This window comes from Danio rerio, chromosome 6 (genome assembly GCF_049306965.1).
Source record: "Danio rerio strain Tuebingen ecotype United States chromosome 6, GRCz12tu, whole genome shotgun sequence".
Lineage (NCBI taxonomy): Eukaryota > Metazoa > Chordata > Actinopteri > Cypriniformes > Danionidae > Danio > Danio rerio.
Genome location: NC_133181.1, coordinates 25,663,153 through 25,689,943, shown reverse-complemented (window position 1 = coordinate 25,689,943; position 26,791 = coordinate 25,663,153). Strand labels below are relative to the sequence as shown.

Below are 26,791 nucleotides of genomic sequence, written 5' to 3'. Positions count from 1 at the left end.
TACAATTCACAAACACAATTTTGATAAATAGCCTACATAAAAACAAAACAAAAAAAATATATGGATGTTATGGGAAAAATATGAATTTAATTGTGAGATTTTGACGTTTATTTGCTGAACTGAACTACACATTTATTTATAAAATTGAGTTTAAAACGTTTTTGGAAGCTGTCAAGTCAGGATGCCAGTGAGTTGAAAAGTCTAAATCACTGAATCTCTTAAAATGATTCTTTGCAGAGGAGTGTTCAGATGAACCGATTCACTTAAATGACTTCCTCATTACTTATTCAAAAGTCTACAATCCTTGGATGGTGGAAGTGGGTTGGGCTTAGTGTAGGAAGAAGCAGGTGAATCACCTTTCAAGAATTCGACCAACTTGTTTTGCAGGAATTCAGAATGTTTTTAGTTGTAAGGGTTTTGTTAGACCGGAAAAACAGTGCTTTCTTTCATTATGCTTTTTTTTTTCTTTTTGTAATGAGGGAAAAGACTGATGCTGTCTCCCAAATGGCAGCAATAATTGCACATTAGGGGTTTAAAAATAATCATATAAACAAGATATATTTGTCATCAACTAACAACAATTATAGATTGCTCTGAGCTACGTATTCAGGTTGCCTCAAAGGTGCAGTATCTACAATCTGCAATCTTGTAACTCAATACTGTCCCACACATACAAACACACACGCTACGAGAGAGAGAGAGAGAGAGAGAGAGAGAGAGGGAGAGAGAGAGAGAGAGATGCAGGTTGGTCTACATTCTTCATTTTTATGCTTTGGACAATGTCTGTTCTATCTACAGTAGCTTATACAATAGCTTACAGCATCAAGTGTATTAGAGTTTATATTTTAAAGTATATAAAAAGTAAATATATTTTTATAGCAATTATTGTAAAATTTTACATTATGGTGCATGTTCAGTGCTTACATTTATGTTTTAGTAGTGCATAAACATTTAAGAGTGAGCAGAATCCTATTACAGTAAATGTGTGTTATTATGATACATTTTTCATTCATAGTAGTTATTAATTTATAGTGTCCATAAGAACTTATTCAGTGTATTTGTAAAACTAAATTTAAAAGTTTATGTGGGATTCTAATATTAATAATGCTGGGCACCAAACAAAGTAAATTATTATTTGTAAAAGTACAATAATATATAGAAATCCTAGTAATCTTTGACCATTAGTTTGTTTGTTTGTTCGTTTTTTCATTCATTCATTCCCTGCGGTCACACTACATCAACATTACATCATATTGACCTTGTATCCCAACGTCATGGGGATGTTGGATTTTGTTTGGAAATGAAAATTGGGTTGATGTCAGAACCCAACATCAGGCCGACATCAGTGTCGAATGTCCAACCTAAAATCAACAAAATATCAACGTCTAACCATGTTACACCCTGACGTTGTGTGGACGTTACCACTATGACATTTATCAAATGTTGAATTTTAGTCACTTTCCAACACACCCTAAAATCAACTAAACATCAACGTAATTTAATGTCGTTATTGGATGTCAAAATAACATTGTCCTTAGATGCTGGCTAGACATTGACTTTTGATCACCTGACGTCATGACCTAAATCTAACCTAATATTAATGTCTTATGATCTTGTGTGCCTGCTGCAGGCCCGTGCAGAGACTGTCCAAAGGGCATGTGCAGAATAATTTTTTTTTAAGAGGGGGGGGGGTCGTCGTCGTCGTCGTCGCGCGCACACGGACTGAAGAGCGGTGTTGTCACACGCGCGGACTGAAGAGCGGTGTTGTCGCACGCGCGGATTGAAGAGCGGTGTTGTCGCACGCGCGGATTGAAGAGCGATGCTGTCGCGCGCATACTGTAAAGCGGTTGGGGGGTTGGATCGTGCATACTCAAGAGCGGTGTTGTCGCATGCATACTGAAGTTCGGTATGTGTCGCGGGGGCACTTTTGATCATTTTGGAAGGGCACTTTCTATGCAAGACTAAAAAGGGCAGTTGCACTGCACAGGTTGAGCCCTATATGTGCACGTGCCTGGCCTGCTGGATTCATTCATCTATTTATTCATTCGTTCGTTCGTTTCTTCATTCATTCAATCCCTGCAGTCACAAGAAATCAACATTACACCATATTGGCCTTGTACCCCAACATACCCCAACGTCATTGGGACGTTGGATTTTCTTTGGAAATGAAATTCGGGGCAAAGCAGTGGCGCAGTAGGTAGTGCTGTTGCCTCAAAGCAAGAAGGTCGCTGGGTCGCTGGTTCGAGCCTCGGCTCAGTTGCCGTTTTTGTGTGGAGTTTGCATGTTCTGCCTGCGTTCGTGTGGGTTTCCTCCTGGTGCTCCGGTTTCCCCCACAGTCCAAAGACATGCGGTACAGGTGAATTGGGTAGGCTAAATTGTCCGTAGTGTATGAGTGTGTGTGTGAATGTGTGTGTGGATGTTTTCCAGAGATGGGTTGCGGCTGGAAGGGCATCCGCTGTGTAAAAACTTGCTGGATAAGTTGGCGGTTCATTCCGCGGTGGCGACTCCGGATTAATAAAGGGACTAAGCCGACAAGAAAATTAACGAATGAATGAAATTCGGGTTGATGTCAGAACCCAAAGTCAGGCCGACGTCAATGGTGAATGTCCAACCTAAAATCAACCAAATATCAACGTCTAATCATGTTACACCTTCACGTTTTGTGGACATTACCACTAGGACATCTATCAGATGTTGAATTTTAGTCAATTTCCAACACGACCTAAAATTAAGTAGACATCAGTGTAATTTGATGTCGTTATTGGATGTCAAAATAATGTTGTCCTTGCTGGATGGATATTGACTTCTGGTCACCTGACGTCATGACCAAAACTCAACCTAATATTAACGTCTTATGTTCTTGTGTGCCTGCTGGATTCATTCATTCATTCATTTATTCATTCATTCTCATGAGGAAACCCGCTCATAAATCATACAGATTAGAGTATTTTAAAAATGTAAAACTGCAGAATGTTTATAGTGAGGGTTTACAGCTAAAGTAGGTTAGGGATAAGAGGATAGAATATGCAGTTTGTACAGTACATCATTATGTCTATGGGAAGTCCCTATAAAGCATGGAAACCTAATATATGTGTGGACTGTTTGTGTTTCTGCATCATCTCAGTTACTCAGCAAGGTGCAATACTGACACACAAACACACACACACACACCACCTTGAGCACAGCTTGTACTCAGACATCATCTTATGATGCATGTGTCTGATACCCGTCCCATTTCCATCCATTCCCTTTCCCTCACAGCATCTTCTTCAGTTTAATGTATATAATAAAATGTATAAATTCCTCTATCATTAAGAACACCGCTTGCATAGGAACACAATGCAATATAAGATAACAGTTTTATTACTAGTATTCAATCATATTTAGTTTTGTGCTGGTATTTGTACAGGTTTTGGAACTGAACACAGTTAAAACGATGAAACTCCGTTCTAGAGGCCACAGGATATTTAGTCTCTGAGGTGAAGAGATAAATGATGAGGATGAGAAGGAAGGGCATTGCTGATGGTCAGGGGAGAGTGAATAATACAGTGTCTGGAGATCAGCAGAAATGAATGACTGTCCTCCATATGAAGAAACAAAGACGAGACTTGAAGGCTTTAATCTGCCTCTCTGTTTTTCTGCTCTCTTGATTTTCCTTCCTTCCTGCCTGCTTGTAAAGCTTTTGTTTTTGACTCAACACCCTGTAACTTGTGTACATTTTTTTGCAAATTGGTTACACAGATTTTTTTGGACTTGAAAATCTCTTGCTTTTTCTTCTGCTGATGGTTTGGCTGATGGCATTGGAAGTTTGTTCAAATTTTGTTTTCACATTTGGTATCAGTTGCATTGTATGAATCCATATAAAAACGACACTTCATAAAAAGTGTTGTGAGATTGGGTTGCATGAATATTAATATATCACACACAGAAGGCAACTTACACTGCTTCATTAACTAATATTGGGAAAATACAAATGGAAACTGGTTACTAATTTCATTCTTCAGAGGCTTTTTGATGGCATATAGATTTTACATTACAGTGGTAATTAGGTAGTATTAATTACACACAGTTGGACAGGTTTTTAATTAAAAGTCGTATTTGTATATAACCTTTCTAACATATTGCTGTAAATGGCCAATTTTAAAGGGGGAAATGAACCCAATGACTCTGGGAGAGTAGCATGTAATTAACGTAATGTTATCAACACTTTAAGGCAACAAATTAAATGCACAAAATGTAAGATCTTTTCATCAAAATATCCAAAAACCACTAGAACAGTATTATATGTTTTGCAGATTTATGTAATGTAATGTATGTAATGAAGATGACAACTCATAATTCCACAGTCAGCCAGGGCGTCACGCTCTAGCAGCAAAAATTCCGTTCTGTGCTTTTAAGAAAAAAATAAAAGGTATATCCATCCATCTGTCTGTCTGTCTGTCCGTCCGTCCGTCCGTCCGTCCGTCCGTCCGTTCCTAGTACATATCATACACACAAACACACACACACACCCATCGCGAAATGCGAAAGTTTTTTTTCTTTCCATTTGGCGTGCGTTATTAAATTCCATAACACTCTCAGCAGTCCTTACTCCTTATTTGCATCTAATACACCAGTTTGTCACAGCGACATGAATGAAATGCTCATTCGTTAAAGTGAAACTGCCGAACTGAAGTTAAAGTCAGGCGTCCTGCTGATTTGATTCAGAAGGGCACTCTTTTGTCTGATGGCTCACCGTTCAGGTATACATCCGCACTAAAATATGAAGGTAAAAGTCACCATAACTTGAGTAGAATAGACCCAGCTCCCATACCATCTTTGAGAATAGATTACCGGCAAGATTTTTTTTTAATCGTGTGATAAGAGTCTCCCGTTAATGCAGCACGTTAATACCAATAATGGCCCACCACTAAAACAAACTGAAACTTTGACTGTGCAGCTACATTACAAATTGAAAACAAATTCCAAATAAAAAATGAACAATACAAATTAAAGAAGACTCTTTAATACAAACAAACTAAAACTGTGATTTTACATTTTGAAAAAGAATTGTCAGCATCTCTATGTTTTCTGGCACAAGTTGACATATTTGTACATTTACAATGTCCCTGCTAATGAAAATAGTCTTTCACTGGGGACTAAGATGGCTGGTGTAGAGAGGAAAGCCCTTCCTAAACCAGAGAGCAGTGTGTACAGAGGTGGGGAATAGGCCCTCTGCACCAGGGGACTGGCCACTGGCATAAAATACTGATTATAATGTATGATATAATAAGCAAATTATTAAAAGATTTGTAAATTAAATTGAAAAAGAGTGAAAAGGAACAATCTAATCTAGTCTGGTTCTAATAGCACGGCTTTCTCTTTCAGTCTGAAAAACTACTTCACATTTTGGCTATGAAAACACTGATGCACCGTGTGATCTCCGTAACGTCAGCACTCATCATGAGCAAACAGAGATACCAATCCTCCGGTCCACATGGTTTAGCCTATTAATACACTGCAAAAAATGCTTTTCTTACTTAGATTTTTTGTCTTGTTTCTAGTCCAAATATCTAAAAACTCTTAAATCAAGCAGAATTTTCTAGAAAAGCAAAACGTTCTGTCTTGTTTTAAGATATAATATGCCAAAATTAAGTGAGTTTTCCTTAAAACAAGTTAAATTATCTGCCAATGGGCTAAGCAAGATAGTCTTATGTCAAAAAGAAAAACAAGATTATTTTGCTTACCCCATTAGCAGATTATTTTGCTTGTTTCAAGGAAAAACTCATTTAATCTTGGAATATTATTTCTGAAAACAAGACAATATGTTTTTCCTGCTTAGAAAATGCTTCTTGACATAAGAATTTTTGGTCCCACTTTATATTAAGTGTCCTTAACTACTATTTACTTACATAAAAAAAATAAATACAATGTACTTACTGTGTTTATAATGTATTTGAGAACACTTGTGGTGCTTTTGAGCTGGGATAGAGGTTGGGTTATGGACAGGTTTGGTGGCATGGGTAGGTTTAAGGGTGGGTTTAGGTGTAAAGGATGGTCAACAGTGTATTTACAAATGTAATTACAAAAGTTAATTACAGATGTAATAACATACTTGTATTTAATCAAGCTTAAGTACAAAGTAAATACATGTATTTACACAATAACAAACTATTAGTTCCTATGTAAGTACATATTAGTTAAGGCCACAATATAAAGTGGGACCGAATTTTTAGATATTTGGACTAGAAACAACAAATAAAATCTAAGTAAGAAAAACATTTTTTGCACCTTGACTGTAGTTTTTCATTGTGCTGCATCATATTAAGTAGGCATCTTTACGCAATATTAGCACACTGTTTGTGTTTTGTCTGGTTCACCTACCCAATGTAATTTTAGTCTACCGCCCCACCTCTTGCTCATCACTGATATTCAGGGAAAGTTAGTTTGCACCTGTAAACACAACGCCCTCTCTGTTCAAAACATGTATTCATTCAACACTTCTACCTGTTTAAATTGTCACATATTTGAGTTGATTTTCAACCGCCTCATGGTGACTCGTTACATCTTTACCAAATAACAAATCAGTTATTTGCAACAAGAAAATTTGATACAGTCATAAGCCATCTGTATGTCCGTCCATCCATCCATCCATCCATCCATCCATCCATCCATCCATCCATCCATCCATCCATCCATCCATCCATCCATCCATCCATCCACTATATCTATCCCCTGCAGTCATCCAAAACATTAGAATGCATTCGTCAGTAATTCTTTATATTCAGCCAGTGGCCATGTCTTTGACACCCCTATTAAAAAGGAAAATTATTTGGTTCTAAAATTAAAAGGATGGTAGTAAAGGCACATTCCAGCACGTCTGTCTGCAGCTTAAGAATAGAAGGGAAAATGCTAGCAGCACTGAAGCTGAGGTTACGTAATGCCGTCATTCATCACGTTGCTTAGTGAATTGGCAATGGAACAAAGACAGGTCGTGTTAACCTGCTCGACTTGTTTGTCATTGTTGAGTAAGAGAAGGGAGAGGTTTGTCTTCAGAATGAAGTGAATGGAGCTTGGTAATTTATGTCTAAACGTATTTAGATGCAAATTATATGACTTTTATTTTACCCGTTGGAGCTTTATATTTCAGGAAAAGGTCAGAAAAGAAGAGATTTTTTTTTTTAATGTAAAGAGTTTCAGAGTCTCTGCTGTGCATGAGCAACGTACATATAAAGTCCAGAAGCAAGTCTGTTGCAGAATGAAAGGGTTGATGGATGAGCAATGGCTTGCTTGTGACTAGTCAGCCTGGTCTCATTGTTTATTTGTACATATTACATTTACAGCTAGAAGCTAAAACAATTTTTTTACTGATGTCCCATACAATCATCTGGATTTTAAACATTTGGATTATAGTGCTTGAATAAAATGTCATTTTTATGTGGAAGTGTATTTTACAGTTCTATTGTTAGTCACAGCATGACTGAAAAAGCGCATTGTGTCCCACAGCGAATAAAGGAAAGTACATATTAAGCCAGAGTTAAACAATTACAGAAATGATATTCATTTTAGGGGTTTAAAATGTAGTCATTTTAAAAATGAAGAATGAGATGAAAGAACAAAATGAAATATAATCTTGTTATGTTGAGAAAATAAGCAAACCGTGTGTAATAAATATGACTGAAAGCATAATGACAGCGATTATAAAAACTGAATGCATTATCAAAACAAATGTGAATGCCATAATTTCAGGGTTCACGAGGATTTGTTTGTCTATACAGTTGCTCAGAAAAAAATAGATTAAAATGCCAGTACCTCATTACTATTTATGTAGATGCTGTTAATACAGTCTGCATTTTTGTGCCAGACCACAATCATAAGTAAATGAACATTTGTAGAACCCCACTTGACATGTGAATGCTACTGAGATCAGGAAATATGTCAATTCTGATTTAGATTTGGAACTTAACTCATTATTACAGTATCCTTATCCAATCATTCATTCATTTTCTTTTCGGCTTAGTCCCTTTATTAATCCAGGGTTGTCACAGCGGAATGAACCGCCAACTTATCCAGCACGCCTTTTATGCAGAAGGTGCCCTTCTGGCTGCAATCTCTGGGAAACATACATACTCACTCATTCACACTAATACACTACGGACAATTTAGCCAACCCAATTCACCTGTGCCGCATGTCTTTGGACAATGCGGGAAACTGGGGCACCCGGAGGAAACCCACGCAAATGCAGGAAGAACATGCAAACTTTGCACAGAAACGCCAACTGACCCTGTTGAGGCTCGAACCAGTGACCTTCTTGCTGTGAGGCGACAGAACTTTTTACTGCGCCACTGCATCGCCTATCCTCATCCAATACACCGTAAAAAAGTTGACTCAACTTAAAATTGTAAGCCAACTTGCTGCAGAGCTTTAAACTTGAACAGAACTTAAATTGAGTCAAATGCAGTACTTGGGTTGAACGTGTTGAGTCAAGTCAAAAAAAGCTCTGCAGCAAGTTGCTTTATGTTTTTGAGTTGAGTCTTTGTTTTACAGTGCAGAACGCGGTTAATGTATTAACCAAGCGGCCACCTTCTGCTCTCCCTCATGAAGCCAATACGGAAGTAACTGAAACTGCAATTCATCAACTCGCCTTTGAGGGCTGGCTTCAGGCAGACAAGATGTTCATTGACTGCAATGCTAAATTGGCCAATTTTACAGCTGATAAAAAAATGTTTACATCCTGGTAGAAGAGATGGTCTTGGTGCATATAGCTAGTATTACCCTTCATGACAACTGTGAGGGGGTGAATTTTTTTATAACTCATCAGTTTTATTTTATTAAGTTTTATCAAGTCTGCATACTTAAGGGCGTGGCCACTTGAGTGACAGCTAGGTCTTGCTGGTCGCCATCATATCATTCTGGGGTGCGTTTCCGAAAACTATCGTTAGCCAACTAAGGTCGCAAGTTGTGTCGTTACAAATATAGTTTGTTGATTTGGTGTTTCCCAGCTATGTCTGTCCAACGAACATTTGCAAACTGTGTCGCAAACTTCCAAATAAAAGTAGACTTTTCAAAAATTAAATATGTGCCATTAACATATATTTCAATTAATGTGGAAAATGAGTGAATGTTTTTACCAAAGCTAATATTGGATTTGATTTTAAATGTGTGTGCGTGTAAAACAATATAATGTGCACAAAGAAATTTTGGAGTTCTTCTCTGAAGAAGTTGTTACTCCACCCTATTTAGAGCGTCATTATGGGTGTTTTACTACGGGTTTTGGAAAACACTCGTCACTACATCGTTCTTTTCCCAAACGATGCATCATGCTATGATAGTTCAGCCGCGAGTTATGTCGTTGTTTGGGAAACGCACCCCTGACTGATTAGCCGCTGAACTTGGCATATACATTGTATCTTTGTTTTGTTTTATATGGCTTTAAACAATCAATTGCCCTTTGAAATTATTTTCTACAATTATCAGATTATATGACATACTGTGTGCACTTAATTATGCTCACAAACCATTAAAGTGGCCTCCATATTTTAGGTGAGTGAAATCATATACATATATACCATATCTTTTTTTTGTTTTGTTTAAGATCATTTATCATTTATATGCCCTGTAATAAACTCCAAAATCTGACAGATTGATTAGCTGTAGGCTATAAACAGTCATACGTTATATGAAACGTTGTCATACAGTGTTATGCTTGGATTTTTTATAACTAGCTGTGCATTTACTAACACAGACTATATTTGAAGTAAATGGATGTAATTAGCATTTTTCCTCTGTAAAAAACATCATAGGAACAATGTTTATTGGCTCAGTGTATTACAAAAGTGTCTTTAAAAGTCAAACACTTTTGATATAGTACACAACCAAGCACATGTGGTCAGAACACAAGCGAGTTGCTTGTAATGAAGTATTAGGCGTTTCTCCCAAAGAAAAGCCTGTCTAAGCAAAATGCTAGCAGGCGTCTGTAGCTCCGCTCACGCTCCACCTCGCTATCCTTGTTTGGTATCCCCTGGTCAATGCCATGATGCGCAAACAAAATGGCAAGGTTTGGCCACGCCCACTTGTAGCTTAATGTACACTCTTCAGAAACCTGTGACCTCACGCATACTACGCCCATATCTTTACAGTCTATGGTATTAACTGGTTAGTTATGTAAAATGTCAAATAATGTATTAACCAACACACAAAAACATGAACAATTCCTTTATTACAGCATTTATGCATCTTTGTTAATGTTAATGAAAATACAGTAATTGATTCTTGTTAAATCATGTTACATTAACTAATGTTAACGTACAATTTTAGATTTTAATAATGCATGAACTATGATTAGTACGTGTTGTACACTACAAGTATTGTTCATTCTTAGTTAATGTTATAAATTTATTGGATAACATTAACTAATTGAACCTTACTGTAAAGTGTGCCCAGAACAGTTGTTAACCAGAATTGTAGTGGAAATATAAAATGAAGCCAAGTTCCTGTTGTTGTTCAGTTTGGTAGAAGTATCAGTTTACAGTCTGTTGTCCTGGTTGGACAAACGTCTATAGGTTTGACTGCCATAAAACTGCAGTACAAAGGACGTTTGAGAACTTTGGACCCGTGCAGACATAATTTAAATTGATAAGAGGTACAGTACTTGTGCAGTAGGTGAGCTGTTGAGACATATAAAAAAGTAAGTGTCATTGTTTACTCAACCTCTTGCCATTTTAAACTTGTATGATGCATTTTATCTGTGGTAAGTAAAAGAACATATAAGCTGTGCCTAAAATTGCATACTACTCATGTACAGTACTAGGTACTACAATAAAAATTTAATTTACTTTATGACCAAATAAAAAATGAACAAATATTGGGGATGAATTAAAAGTTGGCACAGGCCCTGGCCTGATGAGGAAGTGTCTGATATAAAGGAGCGCTTGCATAAAAGCATTTAACTTGCACTCCCAGATAAAAATATGGTGTTCTCCTTAAAGGTGCAGTAGGTGATCTGCCAGAATACTAGCATTAGTGTAATAGCTTAGAAAATTTTACAACCCTCCCCTGCCGTCCAAAGCCACACCTGCCTAAGTAATGAACACGCGAACATGCACGTATTAGATATAACACTAGACCATGTCATTCACCAGTTAGAAAACTCTATGGAGACACACACTTTATCAAGCATAGTTGTTGACAGGCCAGTGGGTGCAGGAATTATATTTCCCCAAAACTGTGTCACAGGCTGTCACTTAAAAATGAACAAATGTGTGAATATAAATCAAACTTCAGCTCAGTAAAGCTGGTTAGGCGGAAGAGCACATTTACTGATGTTTGTTATGAAACTAAATAAAAGTTATATCAGAAAAAAGCAGCGCTAAAAACAAAAACATCCTGTAATCTTTTTACATTACACTGACATTTACGTTACCAAGACAACGAGTGACTTTTCATTTTCAATTGTGCTCACTGACCCTCGCACATTGCTTGTTTTCAGCTCCTTTTTTACTTAAACAACTAAACGAATGGGCGAGGCAGTGGCACAGTAGGTAATGCTGTCGCCTCACAGCAAGAAGGTTGCTTGGTCCCTGGTTCGAACCTCGGCTCAGTTGGCGTTTCTGTGTGGAGTGCATTTTCTCCCTGCCTTTGTGTGGGTTTCCTCCGGGTGCTCCGGTTTCCCCCACAGTCCAAAGACATGTGGTACAGGTGAATTGGGTAGGCTAAATTGTCCATAGTGTATGAGTGTGTGTGTGTGAATGTGTGTGTGGATGTTTTCCAGAGATGGGTTGCGGCTGGAAGGGCATCCGCTGCGTAAAAACTTGCTAGATAAGTTGGTGGTTCAATCCACTGTGGCGACCCCGGATTAATAAAGGGACTAAGCCGACAAGAAAATGAATGAACTAAACGAATACTCAGGTCTATTTACCCGACTACATTATCGATGTGTAAAAGATAATCCATGAACTTGAAAATAGCCAATCTTCTGCCGGAGGTTTTAACACTACCGTGGATATAAACCCATTCCTAAACAAGAACTACATCAGTTTTGCGTGGCTAAAATAGTTTTAAATCATACCTGTCTAAAAGAAATACTTCAGTGGTGTCATCTTTCAGATTGTTGTTTTGAACTGCATTACATCATTTCCATTTCCCCCCAGCGTACAAAAGTAATTCCTATATTGATTGGGGTTTTAGAAAAGTTTTGATTCTGCCTTTTTGGCAAAAGCCCTTTCAGAAACAATCTTTCTTTTCATGCATAAAAGGCCACTATGGTCTTTCAGAGAGATGTTCAGGTTGATGCAGAGTTTGCCGATGACGTATGTCTGTCAGCGGTAGATCTGTGCTTTACGTGTGTTTGCGAGTGACGTATCTGTCTGCTTAGAGAGGCTGTGCAGAAAATTCTAATTTAAATTTGTTGACAGCTTGAAATACCTGTCGTAATTGAGTTATTTGTTGGTCCGTCAATGTTTATTTGAATTAGATGAACATATTTTAGTTTTATGCTTTACTCAGAATATAAAAATACATATAAATACATTCAGATCATTTACTGTAATCATTACTATTGTAATGTGAAGACACTCAACCAGCACAACAAAAAAAATGTTTCTGAAGACAGTCACCTATACTGCACCTTTAACTTTTAACATGCCTTAAAAACACCTTGTTGCAACAACAAGTAATGTGTATTCATATAGTGCATTTATTGTGTATGGCCATACACCCAAAGTGCTTCAAAATCATGAGGGGGGTCTCTTCATACCACCATTAGTGTGCAGCATCCGCTTATATGATGCGACGGCAGCCACAGGGACAACACGACTGTGTGCTGACCACACACCAGCTATAGGTGGAGTGGAGGGACAGTGATAGAGCCAATTCGGGATGATTGGGCAGCCATGATGGGTAAGTGCTGATAGAGAGAATTTGGGCAGGACACCGGTGCTACACCCCTGCTCTTTAGATTTCTAATGACTACAGAGAGTGAGGAAGTTGGTTTAACGTCTCATCCAAAAAAACGCCATCACTGAGCCTATAGTGTCCCCTTCACTTTACTGGGGCATTAGGGCTCACATAGACCACACATTGAGTGCCCCCTGCTGGCCTCACTAACATCACTTCCAACAGAAACCTAGTTTTCGCAAGTGGTCTCCCATCCAGGTACTGACCAGTGTCAGCCCTGCTCAGCTTCAGTGAGTAAACGGTCTTGGGTTGCAGAGTGATATGGCTATGGTAACAATAACATAAACTGTATCACAATTGTATAGAATGCAACAGATGACAGAGCTCTGAACAATCTTTTAAAAAGTAAACACCTAGAGCTACATGTTAGAAAGTTCATAAACGTATACATAAACTTTTACTTATATATAGGTCTTAGATAGATCATCAGATGTGTAGAGCATTTCAAAAGTGTTACTTATATTGGCGGAAAGCATGCACATTACACCATGTAACAGATTTTATTAAGAGTTATCTTACATTTCTCTTTATGTTTAAGGATCACTTTACTTCTATTGTTTATGGGCACTTTTATTTTAAAACAAAATCTGTTTTTCATGGCTAACAAGAAACGGTGAGAGAACAGTATGGATATCAAACATTTCATGACGGCTTAACAGAGCTCGTACTACAAAAGTTTATTCAGCTACCCCCCGAAAAGGCATAAGAATGTCTAAAAATGTTAATGTATATTCTGCATTGGTTTACTTAGCTCTTACAGTTATTTCAGAAGAAAAAGTATGGTAATAAGGCTTAGAAACATCAGTAAAGTTTCGGCCATCATTCGGATGGGGTCTGCTACACAGTAACAAAACAGCATTTTTGTCTGGGGCATGACTGAAAGGACAAGATCTTGAATACAAGCAGCCACAGCAAAATGGGTTTCCTTCCCAGGGTGATGGATGGGGTGAGGAGTTCTGTCACCTGGGAAGAACTCGGAGTAGAGCCGCTGCTCCTCCACATCGAGAGAAGTCAGCTGAGGTGGCTCGGGCATCTGTTTCGGAAGCCTCCTGGACGCTTACCTAAGGAGGTGTTCTAGGCATGTCCCACCGGTAGGAGGCCTCGGGGAAGACCTAGGACACGCTGGAGGGACTATGGCTACATTCACACTGCAGGCAAATGTGGCCCGAATCTGATTTTTTTCCCCTCATGTGACTCAGGTGATGACAGTGTGAACAGCCCAAACCGCATGGAATCTGATCTTTTCAGGTCAGATCTGTGCCACTTTCATATGTGATCTTAAATCAGACACAGATCTGATGTTTTGCAATGTGACCGCAGTGTGAAGAGTTATGTTGGATTTCATATGACTTTTATATTATCTTTAAGTGACATGCGTCATCATTCTGTGCTGCAGACATCATCTACCCCTCAGCAGCACAGTAGAACAGCACACAGGGCGATTACAGTACCACAGAAAGTTGGTTGTTCATGTTGAAAAAGAATTTGAAGGCATAACTGGTGCTTGTTAACTAATCTGGTTAACAATTGAGGGACAGGTTGGCCGCAAAGCCGAAAAGCATCGTGGGTGTTGCGGATGGGGGATCTGTGTGCAAATGTGGAGAACTTTCTTTCAGAGAGAAAAAAAGTACAGCACCCAAAACGGCCTTCTGCACGTGTCTGCTGTTTATAACGAAGTAAAATTAAACAACTCCACAAACGGAGATAAACCACCTCCGCCTTCACAGCTCAGTCTGCGGCTGCTTATTGATGAGTTCACTACAGCGCTGGTCAGAGCGCCACGCACCACGCTTGTCATAAATCACAAATGATCAGTTTTGCTGAAATACACATTAGTAGTTGCAGAGCAATCATTTACAGTTCATGAATTACACCACGGTTTTCAGTGAAAAGGGTAATAATCATATAAGCATGATCTGACAACGTGCTAACTCATGCAGCACTCACGTGTGTGGATAATTAGACATTTTGTGCTCTCCGTAATGCACTTTTGCGCATGCGGGTCAGTTTAGGACCATGATCTGGTCACACTGCAAATCTGATATTGGCCACTTTTATAAAAGCAGTGTGAACAGCCATGCAAAAAAATCAGATCTGAGAAAAAATCAGATTTGAGCACTGAGACTTGCAGTGTGAACGTAGCCTATGTCTCTCAGCTGGCCTGGGAACGCCTTGGGATCCCCCTGGAGGAGGTGGAGTAAATGTCTGGGGAGAGGGAAGTCTGGGGTTCTCTCTTAAGACTGCTTCCCCTGCGACCCAGCCCCGGAAAAGTGGTAGAAAATGAATGAATGAATGAATAATTCTACAAGTTTATTTAATGGAATAGCAGCCTGACAACTGCGAGTAAAACTTTGCTAAAAATGATGAGTGATATTGGGTTAAACACTTAAGCACCTATCAAAATTGTATCCTGCTTAGAACACTGTCTTAAATTAAATTATTTCTATTTTAGCTTATTTTTCACTCTGGGAAGACAAAACACTTTGGAAATATACTAAAAGCATGGTTTATTATCAAAAGCTATTTTAACATAATGAGGGGGTGTGGGTTAGTGCTGGTGAGGGGGCGATGGCATACATGCCTACATACAATACATACGACGCCTACATACCCACCTTATGGCACCAGCTCTGGGTGAATTATCTCAAAGCATAGGCAGGGGAGTGCTAAGCAGACCAAAATGTCTGTATTGTTCACCCAATCCAATTTTGGTAAAGACAGCATTTTTAATTTATTTCTTTTATCGATTGAAACTGAGTTGAACGAGTTGAAGAGCTATAGATTGCCCCAAATAAACCACAAAATAAAAAAAAATCCTGTTTTAAATTGGCTATCTACATTTGTATGGTGGCTTCAGACAGAGAACAAAGAAGCAGATGCTGACAGTCACACAAGTATTTAAGAGCAGAAAAATATGTGTGCAAATGCAATCCATGTTATCCAGCTACTATTTCAGAAACTCCAAATCACCCTACTGGTGATGGTGATCTACTGTAAACACTGGGCCTAAATGTAAATGCACAATCTCAGCCAATGTTACATTTAGTCATTTAGCAGATGCTTTTGTCCAAAGTGACGTACAATGGACACAAGAAGTGCTATTTATATAAAGAAACTGTTTGTGCTCAGTCCACTACAGTAAAGGAGGGGGGTTTGTTTGTTTTAGAGAGAAGATTCTACAGGTGGTTTGTCAAGCCTACTCACCTTTACAACCTCATTCATTTACTTTCTTTTCGACTTAGTCACTTTTATTAATCAGGGGTTGCCACAGCGGAATGAACCACCAACTTATCCAGCTCATGATTTACACAGCAGATGCCCTTCAAGCCACAATCCAACACTGGGAAACACCTACACCAGGGGTGCTCAACCCTGTTCCTGGAGATCGACCTTCCTAAAGAGTTCAGTTCAAACCCTGATCAAACACACCTGAATCAATTAATAAGGACCTGAACAGCACTTGATAATTACAGGCAGGTGTGTTTAATATGGGTTGCAACTGAAATCTGCAGGAAGGTCGATCTCCAGGAACAGGGTTGGTCACCCCTGACCTACACACTTTTGCACTCACTCACATACACTATGGCCAATTTAGCTTATTAAATTCAGCTGTACCGCATGTTTTTGGATTTTGAGGAAAATCTGGGCACGCAAATACGGGGAGAACATGCAAACTCCATACAGTATTGCCAACTGACCCAGCCAGGGCTCGAACCAGTGCTGTGAGGCGTGCTGTTTAGACGTTAGTATCAGTATGTAAATCTTAGGCAGAGATGGCCAAACTAGGGTGCGTGGGCTAAAATTGGCCCAAAGTAGCTTTTGATTTGGCCCGCCATCCCATCTGATAAGAAAATAAGTTCATATTTAATGTAACCCTTTGTTTGTTGGTTTTATTGTTAAAATTGAGCTGAAATTAAATTATTTAATTAATATGTGTAAATTAATCATATTTTTCTTTCAATGTACATATTGTCACCCAACAGTGCAGAGACTTTGGTGAGCAAATCAAGTCATATGCAGATTCTACTTGACTAGTGTATTCAGCATTGAACTTCACTGTGCTATAAATGTGACTGTTTATGTTTTATTGCAATTATTTATGAAAGATAAAGTTATACTGCATTAGTTAATAGGATTTAAAGTAATGTTTTCTATGTATTTTAAAATATTATTACATAAATTACAAAATTACCCATGGCAACTTAAATGTCATAAAGATTCTCAATGATATTTGGTTTTTGCCCCTTCATACTAAAAAAGTTTGGGCACCCCTAATCTTAAGGATATCTACAATCTAATGTGCTCCAAAACAATGTCAAAATTCACATTTAGATGATATAAACCTCAAACATGCAGTTTGTCACTTCTGCCTAAACAGATCAACATTTTTTTGAGATCACTCCATACTTCAGTTTCTCATCATATCGGCTGACCAATAAAAATGCTGTTTAGTATCTGACATGTCCCACCTCTTCAAGATTCTTCTTTTAAGATTCTCTCCTCTTAAGAAATGGTATTAGCTGTGTTTTAAAGGGAGGAACTAATATATGTCCCACCCTGTCTTCATGGTTTGGTTAAGATTAAAACACACATTTCAAAGCACTTCAAGACACCACATTGCAGTGATGTAATGCTGAATGATACCGCTCGTAAACACAGCTGGAACAAGGTCAGACCTCGTCAGTTTTCTTACCCCATCTGTGTCTTGATGTCTGTTAGAACCTGTTTTTAGAGACTGTGAGCAAGTGGTATGCTGTAACAAAGTCCCTTTAAGGCAAGTAATTTCACATTCGGCAGCCATCTTTGAAACGCCTGTCTGAATAGGGAGACATCAAATTCTCCAAAACTGCTTGCCAAGCTTACCACTAAATTTTATATTAGGAATCACTAATACAATTAAACAACTGTCTCTTTAGTTTCATTTCTAAACATCCAAATCACACAAAATCTGCAGAGACTCACATCGCTCTATTTACCATATTGACAGTTACACTTTTCATTAAAAAAGATATTAGTGACAAATCTTGTGTATTCTATAGTCGTTGTCTGTAATTCTATGACTGTCACTTCTGTCACTAATGATTGAAGTTTAAATCATTGAGTGTAACCAGAACAGTCAGATTTGTGAATCAATGAATCATTTAGTTATTAATCATTTAGTTAGTAATGATTCAGTTATTGCTTCAATGAAATGATTCATAAGACTGACTTTGGTTACAATTTCATGATCTCATAAACAAGAGCTTGGGTTGGACTTAAATTGTATGACCAGTTTCCAATTTTACCAATTTTTGTGTACCATACAATACACTTTTATAAATCAGTTTTCATTCGTTGTAATGGTGTAGAAAAGAGCAACCTTCCAGTTCTTGCTTGAGATGAGGATGAATAAATGAAGAATGAATTTTCTATTCCGAGTACAATAATTCTATTATACAGTTGAGCAAACGCCATAACAGTGATAGATGTTTTTCATCTTGTAAACAAATATTCTGTGTTGATTATTCTAACACCGGAGCCACATGGAAAGACAAAAAAAAAAATTAGATATTATTTGAGGTGTGGAGAATGACATATTTGAGTAATTTAGTTTTTCTTATTAAAATAAATCATTAAAATATGCTGTCAGAAATATGTACAGTAGCAGAACAGAAACCCTTTTTTCAGGTCTTACTGAAGCTTTCGTTTAGGGATTCCCAAAATCTGGCTGTAAACCAGATCAATTCAAATGTGCTTTGAAAATAAGGAGATTATTATGATCTGATTATGACATTAACGTGATCAGACATACGTTGGACAGCTCTGTTACTTTGACATTCAGATAACATTGTTGGTGATTGTGTTTTTCTTCATGTCCCTGTTTGTTTGGGTCAGTAAGGACATTTTTTGGTCAAATCATTGACTACAAGATTTTTTTTTTCACTTTTCCCCCAAATACTTTGCGTAGAAATTCAGTGGGGGAAACAAGTATTGAACACGTCATGTTTTTTCTTGGGAATGATATTTCTAAACGAGGTGTCGACAATTGAACAAGATTTTGGTAAAAACCCAAACAATACAAACATAAAAATAAATAAATAAATAAATAAATAAATAAATAAATAAAAATGTAACTACTGAAATGTATTTAACACTTCATTTTTTTATGGTGATGGCAGCCTAAAGATGCCTCTCATTTGGAGAATGAAGTAACATGCATTGCTGAGGTTGGATTTTTTTCACAGACTATAACCATGAAAAAGTCTTGAGGTCTCGTATATCAAATCTGATCTTTATTTTGTATCTTCTATGGATTTAAAGTCAGTTAATTGTCTGGACAAATCCACAGCTTGATTTTCTTCCTCTGAAAGCATTTGAGAGTTTCATTGGCAGTGTTTTGGATCATTGTCTTTCTGAAATGTCCTCTCTGGGTAGTCATCCTGGTAATGTAGTTGTTGGACTGAAGCAGCTAATTTTAATTTACGTGATAAAGGGCAGAGGGTTGCTAAATAACTACTGAGAGCTGCTGTCTAGGCTTTCACTGCCTTTCTACACCTTTCTTTTTTCATGTGTTCAGTGCTTTTTTTCTGTGTCATTTCAATTTATTACACATAACTTAATTTCTTAAGTTTTGTTTTTTTTGCATTTATGAATTTATTTGGTTGTTACCAATATCCGAAATATGTTTTTTTTTTTTAGAAAGATGTTGATGTGTTGAATACTCATTTCCCACCTGTGTAAGTGTACAACTGGCATCTCTTCAGTTGTTTAGTGAAAGGGTGTTTGCCTTGAACAAGCTTGCAACTCAAAGAGTCACTTTTTCTAACACACCACTTACACACTTACCTATAACAAACGTGCAAAAAAAAAAAAACACAACAAAAAAACACCTTAAATGTAATATATGTAGAAAATTGGAAATGTATATTTTAATATAACAGGTATAACAGGTATATCTCAAAACAATCACATTTAGCACCAACGCAATGCTTGATGATGTTCGTTTTACTGTTTGTTAGAATGACTCTTTTTTTTTTTTTTTTTTTTACTCTGGAAAAAACTTTCCAAATATAATTCAGTTGAAATAATTGTTAATAGCTGTGTCTAAAATTGTTATAGTTATGTATGGACTTATTTTAAGTTCTTGCTTTTTGTTTCAATGTTCTTTTAGGTCCTGGTCCTCAAATCTGATTTGTTAACTAGTGTTCCAAAAGTGTGTCATGGTTATATATCACATTTGTGTTTGGGTCACAGGGCATAACTTGTGACTGTGATATTGCTTTAGGAATATCTGGTGATGTGAGAAAAAACAAGATTTGAATGATGATGAGATTTCTTTTAAAATTGTATACAGATAAACGCTTAACTGACATATTCTTCTTCTCTTTTCTTAGAGTGTTGTGGCCAAGTATGGCTCTCAGTTTAAAGGAAACGCTCAACATGATGCTTTGGAGTTTCTGCTCTGGCTTCTGGATTGTGTGCATGAGGACGCTAACCTCTCCACCAACAACAACCAAAGCAGAAATAGTTCATCCAGCAAGGTAACACCAGGTTTCAGTCTTTCTAAATACCCTTCAGAATGTTTTAAAATCAACTATTTAGCAGACAGTATACACTGATTTTTTTAATGAAAAAGGATCAAGACAACAAACATTGTTATGTTGCTTTAACTTGTTGTAATACGATAATCAGGTTTCAACTACAGTGTACTGCAAAGTTTAAATTCTTATTTTTTGTCAGGATGACTGATGTAAGTTTAGATGACTAGAAAAGATCATTTGATTCAACTAAGAAAATTAAGGCAGTAACCTTTTTTTTTTTACAGTGTAGCAACCAAACCAATTACAGTCATATAGTGGTTTATTCTTCTCACTATGTCTAACAGTCATTAAAACTGCTATTGCAATGTCAAAATATCAAAGGTGTAATAAAATCTAGCTTTTTTTGTCAAAAGCACTTAATTTGTTTTGTGGATTAGTCTTAAAATTAGTCTTTTAGTGGGCTTTTTCCCAGCTCACAATTGGATGGTATTTATTATATTATTTATATATTATTATTATTCATAAATTAATTCATTTAAAGGCAAGTTTCTCCTTTAGAGCTTGAGAGTTAGAGAGTTAGAAATAATTAGTTAACAAAAACATGAATTGAATTAGGCTGCTTGCCTTCATGTCATCCACTAGTTCAGTTTTCTTCCTTGCAAGTTTAGAGTATGCCTCTGTCGCCGCATACGCATTTTAAAGGGTATAGACAGACACACCCTGACCTGACGCGGGGACCCGATCTCTGGGCTATTGCTTTAATTTCACAATTTTCACAATTTAATTGCTTTTTCATAATATGAAATGTCTAAATTTGTGTTCTAAAGGTTGGAATGACAGGAGTGTTTGTAATTAATGACAGAAAGAATTTTCACTTAGGAGAAAATAAATCCTTTATGAAGCATAACGTCTGGCCTGATTCAATTACTGTGCCTTAATATTGTTAGATTTCCCAGAAAAGCACAAAGCACAATCTATTTTACATTTATCTGTGCTTTTATTTTAATTTATAATCACAATATATATTGCAGAAAAATAAAATATCGCAATGTTATAATTTTCCAAATTCGTACAGCTCTAGTTTATGGAATCAGTTACTAGGGGCGTTTAAACACTTTCAAGGGCATGGCTTGAAAGCTTCATTAATATATTGAGATGCCTATTGGTTGTTTGAGTCAAATAAGCCCACCCCCATGTCTCTATGACACTGTGTTACTGATGGGTGAGATGAGTGTATTGCAATGGGCCATGTTAAAGGTGCAGTAGGGGATTGTCTTCTGAAGCATTTTTTGTTGTGCTGGCTGAGTCTCTTCACAGTCCAATAGTAATGATTACAGTAAATGATTTAAATGTGTTTATATGTATTTTTATATTCTGGATAAGGCAAAAAACAAAAAAAATTTTCATCCAATTAAATATTGTCGGACCGACATCTCCCATAATTGCAATAAGTAGCTCAATATGTCTGTCAGCAAATGCAGATTTGGGCTTTTGCGCATCTCTGTTTACGCATATCCACAATTAGTGTGTGCCCGCTGGCATTAGCGCCGCGCATGCATGCCTAGCTGGGCCATGTGTGCACACAAGACAGTCACAGTCGCGGCGAAATCAAATGCAATTGAAACTTTTTTAAACTCCTGGAACAATATTGGAGTTATTTTTGCACGTTGGAGGATGGACGACACCATGGCTGAAGTTTTTCTGTTAGACAGGTAATGTTCTGTTTTAAAACTGTTTTAGCTTCATGCAGAGCAGATGTAGATTGGGTTGTGAATGGGTTTTATGCACAGACCTGTCGTTCGGCCACTGAAATCTCCTGGTGAAAGATTGACTTGACTATTTTCAGTTTGGTAAGGGCCTTTTACAGCATCGATAATGTAGATATATATTTAATTTAACAACAAAACATCAGTAAATAGCGCTATTCCGCCTAGTCTGCTTAACTGAGCTGGATCTGCTTTTAAATTCACATTGGGTCATTTCTGAACAATGACAGCCAGTGACATGCTCCCTATAGCCTACTATTTACCATGCTGAATTTACCATGTCTGAATATTCGCTCTGAAATAGCATGTAAGTGTGACTTAGTAATAAGTGAAATTCCTGCACGCCACCGGCCCAACCACTATGTACACTTCTAACTGGGGAATGACATGAACTAGTGGGTTGTCTGCTGTTGTGTCGCGGTGGGTGCGTTCACAATTTCAGGAAGCGTGGATTTGATATACAGTCCCTCCCCTGTCGTCCAAAGCTAATATGCTAACCGATTAGCCTTTTGGCAGATCACTTACTGCACCTTTAAGTCTATGGGAAACATTGGGACATCCGCTAACAAAAGTGCCAACTGGCCCAGTTGGAATTATACATATATTCTATTTATAATTAAGTTAACCGAAAAAAAACTTTTTTGTGAATTGTTACGGTCTACTATGGTGTAATACATTGTCACAGCATAATTTGATTTATACGTGTAGTGCCTCGAGAATGGAAGAACAATAACTCATGGCATTATTGTAGATTCAGTGATCTCTTGTGTATCTCTTAACATGTTGTTTCGGCAGAGTCTGAGTCCTCAAACTCCATTAAGCTAATGAGAAGGAAGTTGCAGCCTAAGATACGACTCCCCCCTGTGTATGATACATTGGCTGACTAGTTTTCCTGTTTCATTTGTAAACTTGTGCACCAGAGAGAGGGCGTAGGAGGAAAAATCAGTGGGTGGACGGGTGTTTTGAATGTGTTGTAACATTCTGTATATTTCAGTGAAACCTTATTGTACGTAAGTCTATATTCTGTTTAGAAACCAGTGCGGAATTTGGGAGCGTGGAATGAGCTTAATAAAATTTCTAAAGGTGCAGGTTTTCATAATGGCATAATCACCTTCCCAAAGTTGGGAGGCTGTTTGGACACGGTGGATATTACAGGGTGACAGCAGCAGGTCAGCTGAAGTCTGTGTTTTGGCAGTGAACACACTTCGGCCTTTGTCTGCTGTAGTGGTAGCAAATGAAGATGCCAAGCCTGCATGGTAATGTGGCAGCTCCATTAAGAGCCATTTTTAGACTGATCACAGAATGGGTTTGCATCTCTGGCCCCCTCACACAGAGTTCATCTAAACAGAGACACAATTATTAACAGATGAATGATAGCTAGACATGTTCAGATCCTGTTATTTGACATATGAGATCTGGACTTACGAACATTTGCATATTGAGTAAATCAATGAAGATTTACACAGGATATGTAATTGTGAATTATGAAGGGCACTTTTATGGCTTGTAGCTGTACTGCAACTAAATTGTGCCATTCATTCTTTCATTTATTCATTCATTCATTTTTGTTTTGGCTTAGTCCCTTTATTATCAGTGATTGCCACAGCGGAATGAACCACCCACTTATCCAGCCAATGTTTCACGCAGTGGAGGCTCTTCCAGCTGCAAGCCTTCACTGGGAAACATTCATACGCACTCATTCACACACATACATTACAGATAATTTTACCTTTAGCACATGTCTTTAGACTGTGGTGGAAACCGGACCACCCGGAGGAAACCCACATGAACCCAAACTCCACACAGAAATGCCAACTGACCCAGCTGAGGCTCAAAGCAGCGACTTTCTTGCTGTGAGGCGACAGAGCTACCCACTGTGCCACCGCGCAACCCGTCAAATATATATAATGTATATATTCAATATAATATAATAATATATCCATATCCATATATAATATGTCCATATAACATTAGATTTGTGATTGTTTTTGCACACTATGCAAGCATCAGAGGTTGTTCTGCCCTGCAGAAAGTTTAACCCTAATTCAAAGTTGCTATACCTGAGTAGAAGCAGACATTAAAAAAAGACATAAAAGCTAGTTTTATTCAAATTTTTATATAAAATATAACTATTTTATTTATTTATTTTTAACTGAGCAGAAGCAAGTATAAAAAGAAAGTAAAAATTTTTATCAGTTTGTCATGCCAACTAAAGTCATAAGCTTGATTTACTTGAACATATATGTTGTTTTCAATCTATATTAAACTAGTGTAAACTGAGAAAATATATTATACTATTTCTTCTATGCTAATGGAGGACTACTGGGACATTCTGAGCATAGGAGGAGTCCTCCTTGTATGGCAGAGTTTCTCACAGCTTCAATACACATCTCTGCAATTTGTCTTACAGAAACCATGTGCTTTTCACCATACACAATTAATCTGCTCGTGATCTTCTTTCATGTCAACTTTGTCATGTCTGGTGTTATTTGATAGTTTGTAACTTCAGTGCTAGTGATGAAATGAACAGAGACATTGATGTATTTTAATGTACAATCTACACTAATGTACATATTTAACGCTACGCTAATGTACTTCTTTGCACTTTAACTTCTAAAATGCTGATGAAATTTGATTATTTTCAACAAGCAACATCACAAGATTAGTAATCTTCAACCTTTCCTTATTCCTAATTTGAAATTATTCTGGGTTACATTCAGTATGACACTATTTAAAGATGCGTTTTTATGAGAAAATGTAGCAAGATACTCAAGCAGCACTAATTACAGTATGTATAAGGTCAGACACTATAATACTTTTTATAGAGGTCCAAACAGCAGACAAAACACCAGTGAAGAAACTCTACACAGATGAACATAAACGTCTACTGCCAGCTAGTGTTATTGCAGAGCATCACAAAAAGCATGCAGAACACTCGATTAAGAAGTTTAAACCTGGCTTCTTGTGTTTCAAACCACAGAAGTTTACAGGAAGCCAGTGGAGGAGGTAGATTACATGTGTGCGGTGTTCATTATGATTGTTTGTTAAAATGTGAGCAGCAGCATTTTGTACAAGTTATAAACGATAAAGACAAGCTTGGCTAACTCCAACATAAAGTGAATTACAATACTTCAAACAGGACCTAACAAAAGCATCAACGGCTTTCTCAAGAGCACTTTTGGTGAAGCTAAAAAAAGCTTTCTTTGAGTACTAACTGATTGATATTTGTATCAATCAAATAATAACCTATGGGCAAGAGGTCAACCAGGAAGTTATGCTGCCCGTTAAAGAGCTAGAGAAGTTCCTCAAGGGTACTGGTTAGTTTTTGGAGCACTTCACCTGTCTCACCCCAGATCCAGTTCCCAGCTAGCCAGCGTCCATGCCTTGCCAAAGCTCATTGCAGATTGAGAGGCGAGCACTTTACACAAGTCAGCAAGAGGATGTGGCTTAGTTCACAGACCCTGAGGCTTGTGAAACATTTGACCAAGTGCAAGAGCAGGCTACATCATGCAGTGCTGTGTGTGTTCAACTGTAAGGAATAGACCCCTTCTTGAGCTGTTTTGGAAAAATTCAGAAGAGCTAGTTCCACTCTCCCTTTTGTTTCCACAGGGTGCATATGTCTCAATTTGTTCCATTCAGACCTGAATATCTTAATCGGTTTTCTTGCTGATGGTCCTATCCAGCTTACCACTTCCTCCTTCTCAGCCCAGCTCCACTAGCTCTCAGCAGTCTCTCAGATCTGTATTCAATTGCTCTGCATGATAAGATGAATCTGGTGGAAACTGGCCATAATGTTGCAAAGCAAAGTTTCTTCTGTAAAATTGGGTATGGATTGGGTCTAGGGATAGTTGTGTATTAAGTCTCTGTTTTTTATACAAGGTCTGTTTATGTTGAGATCACCAGCGATGAAGCCCTTGTAGATCGCTGGAGAACACTCTGTCATTCACCCAAACTATTTATCCCATCATATGCCGCAGTCACACACCTGTTTTAAGTAACTTTTTAATTACACACACACAGCTGAAGCTGACCAGGACTGATTACATGCACTGTATACACACCACTCACACACACATCCTGGCTGAGTCGTGTTTCCTTGTAGTGAGCATCACGTTTCCTGAATTGTCTAGCTGTTTTGATAATTGTTTGTTTTATGTTTATGTTTGTATTGCGATCTGCCTTGACTTTTCGCCTGTTACACTGACTACTTTCCTTGCATAATCTATATGCTACCGTCTGTCTCTATTTTGAACCTTACGTGCCTAACCACTTAAAATAAAAGCTGCAATTGAATCCAACCCTTAGATCCACCAATTCATCATTGCATTTTACAATTGGTTAAAACTAGGGCTGCACGATTCCTGCTAAAGTGAAAATTAAAGTGAAGATCAAGATTTTCTCACAAATCTGTATTAAATAGACTTGAAATGGTGGATTCGAACAGACTTTAAATACTGTATGTCTTGTTTGGTAATTTACAGTAAAGTGATGACATCAAAATACAACTATTTATAATTCTATGTGTGAGACATATGCTTGCTATCTATCATTGACAACATTATTAGACCATT

At 37.6% G+C, this 26,791-nt stretch overlaps 1 protein-coding gene across 5 annotated transcripts in view; it reads left to right on the top strand.

Moving 5' to 3' along the window:
* The window catches only part of usp43a (ubiquitin specific peptidase 43a), a 238,101-nt gene that overhangs the window by 48,430 nt on the left and 162,880 nt on the right, over nt 1-26,791 (top strand). For all 5 annotated transcript variants that reach the window (XR_012407383.1, XR_012407384.1, XM_073953089.1 and 2 more), the window contains 1 exon segment: nt 20,308-20,454. Coding sequence is in view for 3 of the 5 variants with exons in the window: in XM_073953089.1 (XP_073809190.1) it covers nt 20,308-20,454 (147 nt within the window). In the remaining 2 variants the exon portion in view is untranslated.